Genomic DNA, 19501 nt, shown 5'->3' with positions numbered 1-19501 from the left:
ATTTAACTTTGGGCCATGGTGCCTGGTAAAACTGGAAGTACTCTGACAAGTCACACTTGTGATTTCTTTCAACAACCAATGTAGCAGATGGTCCCCAAGGGAGAGAACTACATGTCAGAAAGAACCTACGATAGGCTTTTACACCTTACACAGGATTTACATTTACAGCATTTTGCAGACACCCTTATGCAAGGCGACTTACATTTATATACATCTGACTAATTCAGGGTTAAGGGTCTTACTTAAGGGGCATCGTGGTCAGGCTGTGAGACTCTGTGTGTCTGTGTGTGTGTTTGCACGCGTGTCTGCACATGTGTGTGAAAGGGTGAGACTGAACATGAATGACACTTAGGCTTTCACAAATCTTGGCTAATTTGCAGACATCATCTATAACTATCCATTATATTGATTTTTGGTCTTAAATAGTCACTACATATAGCCACAATCAACATACATTTTTACGGGCCTTCATTTTAACTAGAAATCATAATGATTTAGGCTAAATGCAATTGCTAAGGTTACCTTGTGTCGACTCCACTCATAGTGGTACGCCAGTTCAATCTTCTAGAAAACACACTGTATGGAGTTTTCTTTCTATTATTGTTTGAAATGATCACAAACTTTGGAAATCTTCTGTTGTTTCCTATCGCCTGAATCTTCTCCTGGCCCCTTGCCCTCCGTTTTTCATTTTGCAGCGTCTGTGTTTACATCACATGTCCAGAGTTTAGCATTTTGTTCATCAGTAATAATAGTGCACGGGGAAATGTAAAGTTCTGTGTGTAGTTACAGTTAATCGAATAAATGAGCCTCTGATTTTTTTTGTATTTGATTTATTCAAGTTATGATTCCTTGTTTACTACAGTGGAAGACCTCATTGTATCTGCCCACAAACTATACCATGCAATATCAAAAGCAATAAAACATACTACACCCATTTATATTCTTTAAGCAAACACTACAATTTACTATAAAGAATTCACAGTAGAATTCACAGTAACAACCATACAAACACCACATGCATAACCACATATGTTGCACTAACATTGCCATATTATTCATTCATTCATTTTCTACCGCTTATCCGAACTACTCGGGTCACGGGGAGCCTCTCAGGTGTCATCGGGCATCAAGGCAGGATACACCCTGGACCAAGTGCCAACCCATCGCAGGGCACACACACACACTCTCATTCACTCACACACTACGGGCAATTTTTCCAGAGATGCCAATCAATCTACCATGCATGTCTTTGGACCGGGGGAGGAAACCGGAGTTGCCGGAGGAATTACTCATATTCTCATGGCTACTTCCAGATAATTTTCCATGTCAAACTAGTATCATTAATGTCTGTGAGTTCAGTGTTCTTCAGTGGCCTTTCCAGTTATCTGATTTGAATTAAAAAACACCTGAAAAATCTCCAGGAATTATATCATGCTATTCTGTTAACATGGACCAGAATTTCAAAGGGATTTTTCCGTGATTTAGCAACCATGAGGCTGTTTCAAGAACAATGATACGTTCTTAGACGTCCGCTTAATGTGCCAAATGTTATAAATTTTGCGGGGTGGTCAGGGAGTGCCCTACTGAATATATACTGAAAAGTTGGAAGATACAGCTCTTTTAATTCATTTGTGAAATGGTCTAAATTACCATAAACTACATGAGATATTTTGCCACAAGGATAATATGCAAAGATGAGAGAGATCAAAGAGAGAAAAATTTAATTCATGGCTGTGCTCAATTTCATTTGTTTAAAAGAAAAGAAGTTTTTAGCTTAGAAAAACTAAAAAAGCTTAGAAACAAAATAATGTATATTATCCTTCACAGACTTACTTGGAGTTGTTTCAGTTTGTTGGGATCCATTGAATCAGGCTAGATCTTTTTAAGCAACTGTGTAAATCACTTCTGATGTGGAAGGCCTTCTGAAGTCATTGCATAGTGTTCACTGCTGATGATTGGCAGTGCAACATGTTTTTGTAGCTCAATTTTCCCTGGCTTGCTTCTGACTGATAGACAGCTTTCCTATCTAAATGTTAAATTAGGGATGTTTGATTTTGTTCCAATCAAGTGCACAGATTTAGTTTATATAATATATACAATGTCTAGTGTGTATAAAATGTCTTATAATGTCTAGTTACCTGCTACAAGTTTGAAAATGTCATATGTTAATCTTGGAGAGGTTATTCTCCACTTAAAAGATTACTTTAATCCTAGTTATGGAAAATACGTAACAGCTAATACTGTGATTCTTTATAAACCCCTGAACCATATAGGTAACTAACAACAGTAACAAAAAGAAAATTACAAAACAGTGGTTGGAAGAAATAATGTGAACATCCACAATGGTTAATATTATTTGTGTAGGCTACTGTGAAAAATGAAATGTGATAATCATTTATTTATTTTTTATTGCTATATATTGTCTAGGTTGCATGCCAGTATAAAACAAGTTGTGCTCAGCTGTGGTTAGTTTAAGACAATGTTGAAGTGGGTGACATGTCAGACCTATAAAGGCGACAGATCTTGGGAGCCCATTTAGCAGGAGCATCTGTAAGCTTTACAACCCAACTCTCTGGTGTTTTAAGTGCAACATTCTCCATCAATATGACTGCATATATAAAACATGGCAGGACTTTAACGAACTCATTGAAGCGGAGAAGAATAATGGATGAAAATCAAAACTTAATGATGAGCCTAGTGTTCAGTAGTCTCATCATTAAGTTCTGAATTAGTACCTGGCACTTTATAATTATAATTTCTTTAAGCTACAAAGATACAGTAAATGCATTTTTCATCTCTTGAATTCTAAATTGCTTAGAATTTCCAAATACTTCTTGGCAGTAACATGACCATGTTAGGCTAATGATAGGGCCAGCAAAATAGCAAGATATGGCCACCAAAATCCAAACCAGGTTTGAATCTGAGAGGATTTGGGTGGCCATATCTTGCATCTTTGAATATCTTGCATCTTTGCAACTTTTTGCATCTGTCCGGTATTCAAACTTAAGGAATGCAATTTGGGATAAAAAAATATAACCAAAAGGAGGTAGATAAATAAAAAAAGTATAAACTATATAAAAAGAAACTATATAAAATATGAAAATATGAAAATATAAGTGTCCAACATAGATGTGACTCCAACATAGTGTCCAACATAGATGGGTCCATTTACAGACGAGAGGTACAACTGTGTGAAGAAGCATAATCTATGTAATCTTTAAAAAAAAAAAACACACAAGCCAATGAAAAATTAATTCATTCATGCTTTTTAAAAGGCTTTTTTGTGTGTACAGTAGCACTTTCTGGTCTTCTCAGAACAAGTTTTTTAAACCTCCCGGAGTATATTTTGATAACACAAAAGTGTAAATACCCCATTGATAGGAAGCCTCTAAAATAGAATTCACCTAATTATGTGAATATTTCTTTGTATGCATTCCAGAGGTCTAGTGCAATTCAGTTATTTGTATACAGTTATACAGTGCAATACAGTTATATAATCAATTCATTAAAAAACCTTATCCGTAGTAAATGGCATTAAAGGCATTTCTATTTCGCAAAGTAAAAACTGCATGCAGGTCTGAAGTAACCAAGACTAGGAAAGTGGAAAAGAATTAGCTGGGCTGGTTTTTTATATTTCCTTGAACATAAATAATTAAATCATTACTCTCCCACAGGTATTCTGTCTGCCAGAATAATGAGGAAGAGGCGGCATTGGAAACCTCAGTTTCGTTTATTTAAGCAATGGAAAATTGAGAGCTGAGTTTGAGCACGTGTAGTAAGATCTGACCCAATGGCGAAAAAAGGACGCTCAAAAGGTGAAAAACCTGAAGCCATCATTTCTGCCTTACAAGCAGCCAATGAAGATCTCAGGTCCAAACTAACTGACATTCAAATTGAACTTCACCAAGAAAAATGCAAGGTGGGTGAATTTTCAAATTCTCTCTCTCTCTCTCTCTCTCTCTCTCACTCTCTCTCTCTCTTTTTGTCTGTCTGTCACTCTATTAAATCGTCGCTGTCGGGTGGAATCCTCGTATCTCCAAAACCATTATAATTTCAGGAAATGAAAAAAACGCCGTATTTTTTTGAGTTATTAAACATTGTATCGTTAAAGTTGTTATTATACCAATAGCATCGATATGTGAAAAAATATGAAATTGGCCAAATTTGGACATACAAGGTTTCCACCCGACAGCGATGATATAATACATATGTTGGGAATACTGTACAGTATATGGTATAAAGGCACATATGGGCTGACCATGCTGAGGAAGGACTCGGGAATGAGTCATTGACTGGAAGAATTATGTTTTATCGGACTTGTCCTAAGATACAAGAGTATGATTATGTAAAGCTGGTAAGTACAATAATATGAGGAATAATTGCATGTAAGTTAGTAAGTCAATAGCTAAAATAAAACTGGAAGAATTAAATATAAACCAGACATGGTCTTCCACCCAAATAGTTCTCTTACCCCAACAGGCCAGCAAGTTGGAACGTGATAAAACACAGGAGGCCAAGCGCATCCGTGAGCAGGAGCAGCACAGGCACACTGCAGCTCTTACTGAACAGCGGGCACGCTGGCATGAGGAGAAGCTGAAGGAACTGGCAGCACTGCGTGAATCACTGACACGACAGCATGAACAGGAGCTAGGAAGAACTGCCAAGATCAAGGACGGTGAAATCCAGAGGCTACGGTCTGCATTGGCTGCATTGCGTGATGGAACTGGCGAGAAGGTTCGCACAGTGCTGACGCTGGAGGCACGTGATGAGGCACGGCGTTTCTTTGAACAGGAACGTGCAAAGTTGTTAAATGAGATCACCGAACTGAAGGTTGCAAAGCGTCAAACAGATGAGGCGCTCAGTGCTGCTATACAGGCTGATAAGACTAAGGCGGTTGATCTGCGCTCTGAGCACCAGGCACATCAGGAACAAATCACCAAGATCAAGTGGGACTGTGAGCGTGACATTCGGCGTCTGGTGAGTGTCCGTTTTATTTGTTATATTTGTTTTTTTTAAAACTTGACAAAGGGCACAACAAAATGAAGGTTTTGTAATAGGCATGCAGACTGTTTCAGACTGATTCTACAAACATTTGTGAAAGAATGGGTAGCTTTCATGAGCTGTGATAAGTCCATTCGTGAAATTCTAAATATTTCACGGTCACTGTTAGTTGTATTATAAGTGGAAGCAATTGTGGACAACAGCAACTCAGCCATGTAAAATCACAAAGTGGGGTCAGTGCATGCTGAGGCTCACAGTTTGCAGAAGTCTGCAACTTTCTGCAGTGACAATAGCTATAGACCTCCAAACTTTGTGTGGCCCTCAGATTGAAGAACAGTGCATATGGAGAGTCATGGAATAAGGTTGCATGGCCAAGCTGCTGCATCCAAGCCTTACATCAGCAAGTGCAACGCAAAGCGGCAGATGCAGTGGCGTAAAGCGTCCCGCAACTGGACTATAGATTCGTAGTGATCTGTTCTCTGGAGTGACAAATTACGCTTCTCTGTCTAGCAATTCACCTTATAAAATTATAAAAGGCTCCAAATAATTTAAATGAACACATTATCAGAGATGGATTTTGTTTAAAACAATTCTGACTTTATGCTTAAACAAGCACTTTTGTGTTTGTGTCTCTGTGAGTACCTTGAAGATGAAGGAAAAACGGACCACCTAGAAATTAAAGTTTGACAAGCTTTAAGCTCATGATTTAAAGTAGTAGAGTATCTATTGTGACCTTTTCTATGTAGGCATTTATATTATTTGCACTAGGATGAGCACATAACAGTCACTCCTAGAGTAGCACATACAGTATTATGCATTGTAGATCTCAGCAACTGTATTTCTAGCATTCATTTTTGTCAAAATAAGTCTGTTATTCCACCACATTTTCTTGCACTTTGCTAATTCTATTCTATAATCTCGCCCTTTTCTGCCCTCTTTTTGCTGTTTATATTGATGAGGAGGTCTAAGAAGACTCTCTTGTCTAAAACACCAAAGCATGTGGTCTAAAAGACTTAACAAATGTTTGGTTCAAAATAATATAGTTTGGGTTGTTTTGACCGAGGCTGCACATCTTATTTGTAGTGATAATTATTTTGCGGGATTGCAACACTGCAATGTGTAGGTAATGTATTTCAAGCTGTGTATGAAGCCTTTGAAATGACCATATCAGTGTTTTCTGCATTTTCTTGTGAATTTATTACATTACTGCAGAGAGTGTGCCAATGATTCATATTATGTTATCTTCCTATGTTTAAACTATATATAGACAAAACATAGAAAGCGTATTTAGTATAGAAAACGTTTTAATTTTTGATGAGTAATACAAAACATCTTAATTTAATTTCTGTTGAATTTCTGTTCTGTTTTGCACACTCTTGCATTTTCTTCTGTAAAGTAAAGGTTATGTAAATAAAAAGGTTAATACAAGCCTTGTTTCTCCAAATAAATCCATAAATTTGCTGAAAACAATTTCTTTCTTAGGCAGTTCAAAAAGCTTACTTGCGTGCACCTCATTTAACTTAGAACACAGCTGAAATCAGCCTATGCTGCAGCAAGATTCAGTGTTATCATTAAATTTATTGTACCGCCAAACAATCAGTATCCCGTTAGTCATTTTCCTGGTTTTTCCTATTAGTGACTCAGGCATTGAGCTGTGGGTAAAAGGGCTTAAGACAACTCATGTCTGGTCAGAATACATATGCATTTGAGTATTTAACAAAATTAAAATTTTATTTGTCTGGTTTTACTCAAATTTTTGTTTGGTTGCTCAATTTGCTTTCAGTCTAAAATGAAAAGATACTAACTTTAATCTTCCCACACCTAACTAGATCATCTTTGATCATCATTTAGATGTTTGCTCTAACTGCAGCATAATGCCAGTAGTGATGCATGTATATAGCCATGAATGATGGTAAATGCACATGCTGGGCATGAGAGAAAACTTCAAAGAATATGCTAGAGGGCATCTTTACAATGTATATAAATATATTGTACATGTTGCTTAATATATCCCACCACTTGACAGGTGCCAATGATGTATATGTATATATTTATATGTACAGCTAATATAATCATCAAATTTACACGCCTGCAGTCATAACTATTTATAATTATCATGCCCCACAATATAGATTTATAATTATCATGCCCCACGATATATCTATATCGTGGGGCATGATCATTATAAATAGGTATGACTGCAGGCATGTAAATTTGATGATTATATTCCTATTTGTGTACATACATATGTAAGAAAATGTGTTTCAAAACTCTTATCATAGACGTTATTAGCTATGTAGCCAGTGAATTTGGCATTTTGAAAAATTTTGTGGGCTATGCAAATACCAAATGTAAATAATTTGTGCCATTCATGCACCCTGTAATGAACACCTTTTATCAATATAAAAGTACAAATACAAAGAAAATATTTGTAGATCCATCATACACGTTTTGTTCAGTTTGGTATACATATAAACATTTACATATAACTTTACTTTGATGATGATTGAAGTAATTTAGATGAAAAAAAAGAATGAAAATGGATGAAATAAGTTTGCAATGCTCAGCCTTCTGCCTACAAGAACTAGAATACATTATCAAGAAACTGGTGGTTTCTTTTGAAATTGTACAATTGGACTTGTAATACATTGTACTTGGTGGAGTATTGTACCTGGCTGGTGATTGTCTAGCCAGTTGCAGCCTCTCTGCTTCTTAAATGTAAAGGTATTCACTAGCAGGCTTAGAGACATGTTAGATCATTTGCGCAGATCTTTCAGTGCTGCATATTTCTCATTTTCTTCAATTATGTCTTTCTGTGGGCTTCTTGGACTTGCAGGTATTGATAAAGAAATTCAGTGCTTGATTTTCTCTTGATGAAGGTTTCCAGAATGATTAACTGAGATTACATTCAGAGAAGTTGAAAAACATTTTTTAGTCAAAAGGCCAATGATAAAAAAAAAAAACACTTTCTGTCAATATTTGCATTGAATTAATTTAGGATGGACCTTGTAAGGTAAATAAATCAACTTAATGCCTTGTTGCATCTCTGGGAATGGTGACTATTTTGTGGTCAAAATGGGATGGTTCTTCTTGATATGCAGTCTTTATTTTTAGTATTTTCCATACATAGGAAAATGTCAGAAATAAGTTGGTTGATTAAAAACGCAGCAGTTAAATGTTTAAATTACTTCAGTGAACAAGATAATTCAGTGTAAATTGTCTGCAAACTTTCAGGTAGATGAAATCAAAGCGAAAGACAGGACAATTTTCTCTTTGGAGAAAGAGTTGGAGACCACTACAGGTTTCCTGCAGAAGTTACAGCTTCAGAAAGATGCACTGGATGAGCAGCTTTTCCTTGTGAAGGAAGCAGAATGTAGCCTTGGAAGTCCAAAAAGAGAGATCCCTGGAAGGGCTGGTGATGGAGCAGAGCACTGTGGGAGCCCGGTAAGGTTTTGGTAAGGGTGTAGCTCACCCTCTTTTAATTTAAGATTTTTTTTAAATTAGTCGGATTCCATAATGCACACACTGGTAGGGAAAGAGAACAAATAGTCAAATTAAAATCTGTTTACACAATGATCCATTGGAGGCACCTGCACTTAAGGTCTGAAAAGTTTTTCCCTCGTGCATTTGTATTGAGGTAAAACAAAGAAAATGAGAGTCTGAACACATTTTCAGTGAGCTGTTGGTGGACAGGTTTATTTATGGACAATTTGTAGTCACTTAATTAATTGACATTTTTTAGGGCTGTGCTGCTTTTGCCAAGTGTAAAGACTATCATAGTTTTTATCTATACATTTTGATGATTTCATTATTACATTTATGTATCTTTGATTGAATTATACTGATTTATAGTCAGCATGACATCTCTATAGAGTAATATCTCTATCATAATGATGAAAGTTATTTTAGTTTTTATTCAGTTTTCATTATTGGTTTTAAATTTCAGTATGTGTATTTGTTTGTGAATATTTAATCTTAAACCTAATATAAACTCAATTTACATTTGGGGGATGCCCTTATCCAGAGTGAATTATTAACACCTCAAATTCCATTACATAATTTGTTTGCCTAAAGATAGAACTATGCCATATCGTATGCCATGCCATATCAGACAAGTGGCAATGGACTAGGGTTCAGTACTAAAAAAGCATTGCAGACAAGAAGATTCTATGAATAGTCACATTAGATCTCATTTTTGGCCAATCACCTGATATGTATAGTTAATTAAATTTTAATTTAAATAATCTTTATTAATGTAATTAACTTATATTTACTGTTTCATATGATAGGAAATGAGGAGGAATCAAAGACGTGTTGCTGAACTGAACTCCACTATCCGGAAGCTGGAGGACCGTAACACACTTCTAGTGGATGAAAGAAATGAGCTAGTATGTTAAATTCCCCATATTTTGTGATCATGGAAGCAAGACAATAACTGAAAAAAATGAGTAAATAATTTCTCAAGTTTCAAGCTGTTTAGCTGTACTTTGTTTTTTCTCCCTCTCTTTCAGCTAAAGCGAGTTAGGGAGACAGAAAAACAGTGTAAGCCGCTGCTGGAAAAGAACAAGCTATTGAGTAAGAAGAACGATGAGCTGACTCAGTCTCTCCAACGGACGGAAGAGAAGATTAAGTCCTTGACCAAAGAAAATCTGGAGATGGTAAGTTTCTTCACGCACTCTCAGTCTGAATACATACAGATGAACTCCTTCCCCATTCCATATTTGTGATGTGTGGAAGTAAATAATTTCAAGACCACAAGTCACTGAGTTGTCTGACTGACTAATCCAAGTTGTCTAATAGAAACTCTATAATGAGCATTTTAATTACTCTTGTCTAATGGTGCTGACAAACAAACAGGACAAAGCCCACTTCAATTCTGTATAGAGCACTGTATAGGGAGACATTGCATAAGGAGGGATATGGTAGCCTAGTGGTTAAGGTGTTGGGCTACCAATCGGAAGGTTGTGAGTTCGATTCCTACGTCCACCAAGCTGCCACTGCTGGGCCCCTGAGCAAGGCTCTTATTGCTCAGTTGTATAAATATGAGATAAAATGTAAGTCGCTCTGGATAAGGGAGTCTGCTAAATGCTGTAAATGTACATGAGATATCAGTCTGAAGACAGTTCATGTGTCTTAATATAGTGCACTGTTTACTCATTAAAATTTATCCACTGATTTCAGACGATGTTACAAAATGTCTCCAACCCAAAGAGAAACGGCAGCCATCTTCTGTTTTATGTTTGTTTGCAACCTCATCTTTAATTCAAAACAATTAGAAAGTTTATTCAGACAGCAATTTTGTATAGTTATGTCAGATACTGTGACATTTTTGTAATAGTTTATTTATTACTCTGGACATGTATTAAATGATCATGAATTAAATTCAATGTTCAAATGACAATGACACACTTTATTTTATCTTTTTATTCAGAAAGAGAAAATTACTTTGCACCCGCCATTAAAGAAACTGAAATCTATGAATGACTTGGACCAGGCTCAAGATGAACAAGAAATTGAGTTCCTCAAGTTGCAGGTTCTTGAGCAGCAAAGCATGATCGATGACCTAACAAGAGTGAGTGAAAAACTTTAGAGTCTATATCAGGTTATTGGTAATTTTATTTTACATGCATGTTAGTATGTGTGATGTTTGGTGAAAAATGCAAAGATCTCTCTTAAAAGATCTACCTTTATGTAGTTAAGAATACTGCAGCTCTTTTATATATACTTTTTTATACATCACAGTTTGTTAGTCCTTATTCAGCTTAAAATATTTTTTATTCTGTAGAAGATGGTAATGTGTAACAGTGTTTTTTAAATGCTTGCAAAAGTATATATAAACATACAAAGGTCTTTTCAATGGATGATACATTTCAGGTTTTGGAGTAATTTAATCATTGAATCACACAAAATCCAACACCTGACATTTTTACACTTGGGCCAGGCATGTAGCAGCCATAGCCACTATGACACTCGTCACCTTTGTTACATGTTTTTATGTGTTTGCTTAGTTTGCCACATGTATTTTGTTTCAGTTCATGTCTTGTCTCCATTTGTATTGTCACAGATTGTTGCCCTAATATGTCACAATTTGTCTCAGAGTGAAATTTAGTTAAAGCTAAGGCTAAAGCTCCGGACTGCTCTCAAATGTTGTAAATGCTGTTGGCAAGCATTACATTACAATTAATGTAAATGATAATGTCATCTAAAGTAGGTTTAGATACATTTTGCAGGTGATTATTCTGTCTAAGAGCCATTGAAACATAGCTGGGGTTCCAACAAACCAAAGTGAAGGGTGAAAATATTGGTGGAAAAGGAAAAGGCCATTTTTTTCTTGGAATACTGGAGTCAACAGAATCTGCTAATACACTTTTGGTTAAATATGGTTTTTGACCCCAAAACTACTGGACTGCTCCAGTCATGGCAGATCTGATTCAAGATGGCAGCACGGCTGCAGCCACTCTGGATTCTGCTGGAGAAGATACGCTTGGCTTGCTGTAAAGACCAGGCCTTCAGTACTCAACATTGTCTGTTTCCAGTAGCCGGGGGAGAGGTGTTGAAAGTGGTGCGTAATAAAATGGAAGCTTGGTAAGCAGGAGTCCTTGCAAGAGTCAAAGCAAACCCTAGCTTATAATGTTTCTTCCTGGACACTAAATTGGAATACTTTCAACTCTAGCCGACAAGGCAGCATGAGTTTAGAGACCACTGTGTCTTTGTTTTTTATTTAGATGGGCTCAACTCATTTGGTGCTGACAGAAATGCAGCTCTGTAAACTAAGGCTCGTGGTGGTGGCTTGTGTGTTTACATAAACACAGAATGGTGCAAGAACTTTCAAATTACTTCTCATTGCTGATGGAGTTTGTGACTGTTAATTGCGGACCTTTTTATTGTTTATTTTTTGCCTGTGGACATAATCACTGTGTTTATATTCTGAATGTACACTCCTCCAGCACTAATTCTAAGGAGGATTTTTGTAAACTCTAATGAATTATTAGCAAATTCAGAATGTTCATGCTGTTTATTATTACCAGAAATTTCAACCATCTTCTCCCTAAATTCCATCATTGTGTAAACTTTGCAAAAAGAAGGGTGAATGTGCTGGACCCTGATTACACAAATATCCCTGGTGCTTTCTCTGTAGAGCCCCACCCCCACCTCGGCTACTCAGACCACATCTCTGTTATGATGGCAACCGAAAAAAACCTGGCAACCTACGTTCCACTGGCAAGTGCCAGTGTCTCCACAGGGGGCCAGGGTGATTTGGGCAACACTGTTAGATTTATCTACAGTCCCAGCAACTGCCTCTGTTGGACTTATCATTGTCAGATTTCAATCTTTTGAAATGTCAAATCAAGAAGGTGCAGGAGTTTAAGTATTTGATACTCAATTTGATAATTCAAATACTTAAACTCCTGCAACTTTTTGACCACAGCCCTCTGTATCCTCACTGTTCTACTTCCCTATACTAGAATATTCAGTATGTACTCTGGTCGGCACTGCTTTTTTTTAAGCTAACCTCATCCTCTGAATGCTGTCCTGTACTTCCTTATTCCACCACCATGTTTCCTTATCTTTTTTCTCCTTCCAGATGACACACTTAGCACCTTCCTACCTGTCTCACTGATCATTTCTACTGTAGTTTCCCAGTCATCTGGAAGCTCTTAGTGACCACCCAAAGCCTGTCTCAGTTTCTGTCTGAATTCCTCACAACATTCTTCCTTTTTCAACTTCCACCACTTGTCTTTGTTACTATCTTTCCTCTCCTCTTCTTCGTGAGCACCGAATACATCTTACACATAACCATCCGAAGCTGTCTGGCTATACTCTCTCTGGCTATACTCTCTCTGGTAATTCTGGTAATAAGTGATAACTACAGCCATTTCTGTCTGCTTAGCAAAGTCCATCACCATCTGTCCTTCTGGGTTCCTTTCCTTAACACCAAACCTACCCATCACTAATATAACTCACTCCAGAATCTCTCCTTCTCTTATTCTCCATGGCATAACCACTGATGACATTCAACATCACCCCTTTAATTTCTAACTTCAAACTGATACCCGATACCCTGTCTGACACTCTTTTCACCTCTAAAACATTCATCACAAACTCACCTTTCAGGATCACTCCTACCCCGTTTCTCTTCCTATCCACACCATAATAAAACCATTTGTAACCCCCTCCAATACTATGTACTTTGCTTGCCTTCTATCTGGTCTCCTGCGCACACAGTACAGTATATCTACCTTAATTCTCTTCATCATGTCTGTCAGCTCTCTACGTTTCCCTGTCATTGTACCAACGTTAAGAGTCCCTATTCTCAGACCTATACACCTGCCTTTTCTATTCTCTCTCTGTCTACAAACCTTTTCCCCTCCTCTCCTTCCTTTTCCCAACTGTAGTCCAATTTCCTCTGGCACCCAGTAGGTCAAAAGTGCTGGTGGCGCTCGTTGTTAACCCAGTATGAAATTCCCACTGACAATTCACATTTTAAGTTTGGTACGTTTTACGCGGTATGCCTTTCCTGACGCAAACCTCTCTATTTATCTGTGTTTGGGACCATCACAGAAGTCACTGGCTTGCAACGCCTGTGGTTAGATTGTAGATATGCTAACTATTGTTATCATAAATAAAGATTATTTAGAGAGAAATATTATTAAAGATAGGATATTTAAAAGAATGGATATTTAAAAATATATGATAAAATAATGCAATATAGGATGTAGATGGGGCTATTACTATTTTCTAACTGTCTATTTTCCAAACATCTCTGCAAATGTTGTACAACATGGTGACTGCACATCATTGTCTGCTGGGATTCATTTGATTGAGGAATTCATAGACTTAAAGTGAAGGGTTAAAATCTTGAGTCACTCACTTCCTGAATACAAGCAGTGGAAGCCTCATGGCAGGATGTGGGCAAATGTTGATGTTTGTCTGGTGAAAAGGTAGCTCAAGTGGTTAAGGCCACTGAGCAAGGCCCTAAATCTTCTCTGCTCCAGGGTATCATTTCATCCACCTTTCTTCTTATCCTAAAATGCCCATTACTTTGGAACAGAGTACACCTGGACTTATCAGATCACATGACCTTTTATCATGGCTCCAGGGTCTATTATTTATGCTATTCCTTTTTATTAGCAAATTGAAGCCTTTGTTTCCTGATTAGCCTCACTTAACACTCTACACAGCTGTTTAGTCCCAAACCCCTGAGTTCTCTTCGCATTGTACATATGCTCTTACTGTCACTCTTAAACATAGCCTTCAGTTACAGGTTTTTTTTTTGGATTTCACCAAATATTTAAGTAATCTTCAATCATGATTATTCAAGATTTATTTCTGTTGATTTCCTCCTCAAAGATGATGGTAATAATGCATTGGACAATTCTTAACCCAATTATAGTAGTTTCAGCAATCTCCTTAGTTTGACCCTTTTGAAACAGAGTAATATATTTTCCCTAAGCACAGAACAATGTTGAGTAAAAGCTAGCCACACCTAACGGCTCAAGCAGTTTATCAACGTGGGGCATTTGGTATGCATGAAATTTTGAAGCACGTTTTCTTTCTAAAGTCAGAAGCACTTGGTGATGGGTTTAATGGAGGCTGGCAAGAGAATTTATGATGTCACGGAGTTGAGTCCCCCTTGATCTCTTGAGCACCATTAAAACTCAATCATAAAATGTAAACCTAAATATATGGAGTTAAATAATATATAATAGCTTTTCTGTTTATTTATTTATATATTTATTTATTTACTTATGTTTTTTGTTTGAATAACATCTCATCTAACACCGAGTTCTCTGGATTTAGATGTCAGCTCCGGCATCTCGCAGGAGAGCACGGCAGCCCAGGGCAGTCAGGTGTATGACATGACATGCAGTACTACGGTTTTAGAGTGCTAGTGTGGAGGAGTGTACCTGGCCTCTGGAGAGGTGATGGTGGCAAAAATGATCTCTATCAGGAGTAAGTCTGACCTGGTGAAGCATGTGGTGTAGTTTAGAAAGTTCATGTACATATGATCCTGAACAGTAACATCATCGAGCTGGAGCGCATGTTAATGTTCAAAATAGACTGTTTCGATTATGTGATTTTTGTGTCGAATGACTCCATGAAGTGCTGCGTTAGAACTGGACACCTAGTGTGCGCATATCCCCAGGCAGCAGGAAGACAGTACATTGGGCACAGGGCAGGGCTGGACCGGAAGAGAATCCTCAGGTATAAGGTGAGGCCGGGGCCTCCCGCCTCAGAAGGAGTGGAATAAGCTAGCGCGACGGCTACTCTAACTAACATAGAGCAAACTGTGAGAAACCACCTGAAGTGTTAAGCACTGAAACCGACCCAGTACTGAATGAGAGGGTGAGTAGCACTGGCTGTACTGAGATTACTTTACAGGCTGAGCACAGTTTACAGTAGAGTAATGCAGAGCTTAACACTGATGAAGTTGTTAATAACACACAGGAAAGCACTAGTGGTTATATTACATTGTTGGAAGAAAACTTAGACATGTGATGATGGAAACTGAAGAGGTGGTCTTTAAAACACCATCAAAAAGAAAAAAGAATTAAAAAAATGCAGCAATGAAACATACAAAAATATCAGACAGAGAATTTGTACAAATTGAAACGATACAGAAAGTAATGTCTGATACCAGTGTTCTGATCCCTGCTGTAAATAACTGTCAGTGCAAATGAAATTAAACACTTGCTAAAAGCAGTGTTGTAATGTAACGGAGTACAAATACTTCGTTACTGTACTTACAGTAAGTAGAAATTTCACGTATCTGTACTTTACTTCGCTATTTAAATTTATGTCAACTTTCACTTTTACTCCACTACATTTCCTAGATAAAATGTATACTTTTACTCCACTATATTTCCATCTTTGTTACTCATTACTACAAAATAAAATCAGAATAAATGTGTGCGACTGCAGTAAGGGAGGTTTGGCGAATCACTGCTCCTAGATTGCATTACGCTTTGCACGCTCTATTTAAGCGTAATGTTGCCAAAAGGAGGAGGAAGCACAACTGAAACCACCATGGAAGCACCTGCTGGAGGACCTCCCGTTATCGTAGACCAGGGTGGCCAACCAGTCAGAGACCAAGAGCCACATTTTTTACTGTGTTTCCGCAAAGAGCCACATTATACACATGGGCACACATGATCATCACCTTTTTTTCCCCTGCCATTTTGAGAGCGAACTTGACACAAATTGTTCACTCAAATGATCTTGCTCCTACTGGGAAACTTTGAGGTATTTTCATCCCACTCACATGGGCGTTTGACAAAAATACCGTATTGAACTCAAGCGAAGCGAACACGCACAATAAAAAGACACAAATACAAACTTCGATATGAACGTAAGAGCCGCATGAAACCGGGCAAAGAGCCGCATGCGGCTCAGGAGCCGCGGGTTGGCCACCCCTGTCATAGATGACCACCCCGACGATAGTGGTGAACAGGTTGAAGAAGATAGTGGCCGTGGCCGTATTTGCAATGTTGTCCAGTTAACAACATTCTAACTGGCACTATCATTCTCCTGAAGAAAGATAGTGCCAGTTAGAATGTTGTTAACTGGACACAGGAATGGGTCGACCTCTCCTGCCTGAGACACAACACCTCGACTAGTGGAGTGGTAGCAATTTAATTTTCAAAGATTTTCATGCTAGCCTCTTTTAATATAGAGGAGGTAGTGAAAGGCAGACTGTTAAAAACAACAAACTAATTGTCAAACTGGTCTCAAACTGGAATCTTGTTTATGCTCCAACCTCACCAATAGAAAGACTTGTTTTTTTAGATCAATTATGCAAAGGCATAGAGGTCTGTAACGGTGAAGAACTTTCATTTGTTGGTGGAGATTTTAATTGTACAACAGTGACTGTAACCATATAAAAACCCACATATCTTCTCATCAGTAGAAATTCCCTTCACACCTCTCATAAACAGTACACATGGGCTCATGTACGTACCAATTTTATGTCTCTATTTTATGAGGTTGGAAAGGATTTTATGTTTTCAAACATTATTTACACACAATTAAGGGTGTGTAATTGTTTTTAACAATTAAAATTTTTTTATCTCTCGACACCACAAGGATCAATAAAAAAGGTTGAACCTATAATCACAGAACTCCAATCCCTTATACAGTCAATAAATAAACAAGAGCACATTCAGACCCTCACAGTATCTGAAACTGATTTTTATCTATTTTATCTGAGCCTACTGAAAGCTGTCAGATTTTATAAAAAGCTGTATTCCTGTGAGCATAAAGACCAAACCACAGATCATCTTAAGAGGACTGCCAAAAGTCCCATAATATCTAGACACAGCACTCAGTGAGGTAAAATCTTAAGAAGAGCTTCAGAAAACTCTAGAGGTTATGGAGTGGAAAGGTACCTGGTATAGATGGACTTCCAGCAGAGTTATACAAGTCATTCTGGGCCATGGTGGGGGAGGACTTGCTGATGGTCCTAAATGATAGTTTAAGAGAGGGTTTCTGCCAGTAAGTTGCAGAAGGGCAGTCTTCACATTGCTATCAAAAAGGGAGTTTTAAATGACATCATGTCAGGCGGAAGAACGTGCCGGAAACCGAAGTGCAATTCACGGTGTTTTAATGAAGAAACAAAAGGGCAAATGCAGAAAACGGCAAACCAGAGCAAAGCTCCAGGTGTAGCATAACCTGGTGAATGCTATGACCGGAATAAAGTTAAGAGAACTAAACAGAGTCCTGTAAACTATGAAAACAATACTATGACATGTAGTGTACGCCGTGCCTTGCCGTGTTCCTTACACCCCCTACCTTGCTGTGTTCCTTGCTCCCCCACGTGGCTCGCCATGTTCCACGATGCACTCTCCATCCTTGAGCATTACTGTGGCCTTTGCTCATCCTTTGGACATTGCTGTGCTCCTCCAGGATCTTGCCGGGATCAATGTCCCCCTGGACTTTCGTGCATGGTCCTGGATTGCTTAAACAATTTCCTGCTAAAACATTAGGGGGCATTCCAGCAGTGTATCTTGTACCATGTGCTTTTGTTTATGTTTTGTGTTCCTTGTTGTCTGAATCCTTGTTGTTGTGTTGTCTTTGTATTCATGGTCTCTGTTCGGTTTCTTAGGTTTGTGTATTTCGGTTTGTAGTTTTTTGAGTTTTGGTTTGTTTTTTCACCAGTATTTTGTGTGTGTTCTCGCTCGCTCATTTTCCACCCGCTTATCCGAACTACCTCGGGTCACGGGGAGCCTGTGCCTATCTCAGGCGTCATCGGGCATCAAGGGCAGGATACACCCTGGACAGAGTTTTGTGTGTGTTATTTATGTAAATAAATTGTGTTTGCTACCACTGTGTTTGGGTCTGGTTTTATCTGTAAATCCTGTTTTCTGACAATATTTACTTTGAAACTTTGTAAAAATGGCACAAATTTGTACACATTGATTATAAATCCAAACATTTGGTTACAGCTAAATATCAGTTACTTAATAATTATCAGTTAATTTTTCACCTAAATATTAATTAATTTTTATTATTTAGCTATGTTGGTGCCTTTGCTTACATAAAAAAAATTGTGTGATTGTTCTTACCCTAACTGTTATTTTAGGATAGAGAAAAACTTCTTAGGAAGAAGCGGCATAAACGAAGCAGGCCTATTAAGGTATGATGTGTTTTTGGAACTGTTTTTCTGGTTGTGTCAATGATTTGAAGTGGCTTTTTTTTAAATAGGGCTAATAATAGTCAATTGTCAAAAAACCTAATGTCTGGCTTCATTTCTCTAATGAATATCAGAACTAATTTTAATGCCATTATATTCTGAAATCTATTTTCCATATGACAGGAACAAAATTAAAGTGTATAAAATGATGCATCTTTATAGATAGAACATTGATATATTCCCTTTCTAATTTACACCAAGGCATAGACCTACAGTCATGAGGATGTACAAGCATGGGAATTGTTGAAAGTGTTGTCTGTTTCCATATGTATAATATGCATAAATCAATGTTTACAAAAATCTGTGTCATGGTTTCAGAGGCATATTGTTGTGGACACATTCTATGGATACGATGAAGAGTCAGTGGACTCTGAGAGCTCCTCTGTGGCTTCTTTACGTATGGATCGTACTCCAGCCACACCAGATGAAGAAATGGATGAGGTGAGAAAAAAACTATGTATGCTTTAACATATGTTAGATAAGTAACAGTATGCTATCAGATGTTCCATACACATGCTCTCTCATAGACTCATCCAGGTTATTTTGAAATTTTGTGTAAGCCAAATTGATTGTAGGTGTAATAGATATCACCACTCATCTGCATTTGGTTTGAGGTTTTGAAGTTTGAGGGTCAGCCTGTGTGGCTAACTGTTTTAACCAGTCAGATAGATGGTAAAATGTCTTAGAGACCACAATTACCATTGTAGTTGCACTGACATGGTTCTACTATACATTTCCTATGTACATTGTACTACATTTTCTTTCTTCTCATTGCGCCTTATGACAACCTTTCAATTCTTAATATAATAG

The 19501-nt window shown here is 37.6% G+C and overlaps 1 protein-coding gene across 1 annotated transcript in view; it reads left to right on the top strand.

The window, feature by feature from the left end:
• jakmip2 (janus kinase and microtubule interacting protein 2) overlaps nucleotides 1-19501 on the top strand; it is a 49362-nt gene that overhangs the window by 5709 nt on the left and 24152 nt on the right. The window contains exons 2-9 of the mRNA XM_060891282.1: nucleotides 3675-3919; nucleotides 4480-4977; nucleotides 8236-8445; nucleotides 9291-9389; nucleotides 9513-9659; nucleotides 10433-10573; nucleotides 18581-18634; nucleotides 19010-19132. Of these exons, the coding sequence (XP_060747265.1) occupies nucleotides 3791-3919; nucleotides 4480-4977; nucleotides 8236-8445; nucleotides 9291-9389; nucleotides 9513-9659; nucleotides 10433-10573; nucleotides 18581-18634; nucleotides 19010-19132 (1401 nt within the window). The 5' untranslated portion in view covers nucleotides 3675-3790. The remainder of the gene's footprint in view (nucleotides 1-3674; nucleotides 3920-4479; nucleotides 4978-8235; nucleotides 8446-9290; nucleotides 9390-9512; nucleotides 9660-10432; nucleotides 10574-18580; nucleotides 18635-19009; nucleotides 19133-19501) is intronic.

Source organism: Tachysurus vachellii, chromosome 17 (genome assembly GCF_030014155.1).
Source record: "Tachysurus vachellii isolate PV-2020 chromosome 17, HZAU_Pvac_v1, whole genome shotgun sequence".
In the NCBI taxonomy this organism is placed as follows: domain Eukaryota; kingdom Metazoa; phylum Chordata; class Actinopteri; order Siluriformes; family Bagridae; genus Tachysurus; species Tachysurus vachellii.
This window is presented reverse-complemented; position numbering and strand designations above follow the sequence as displayed.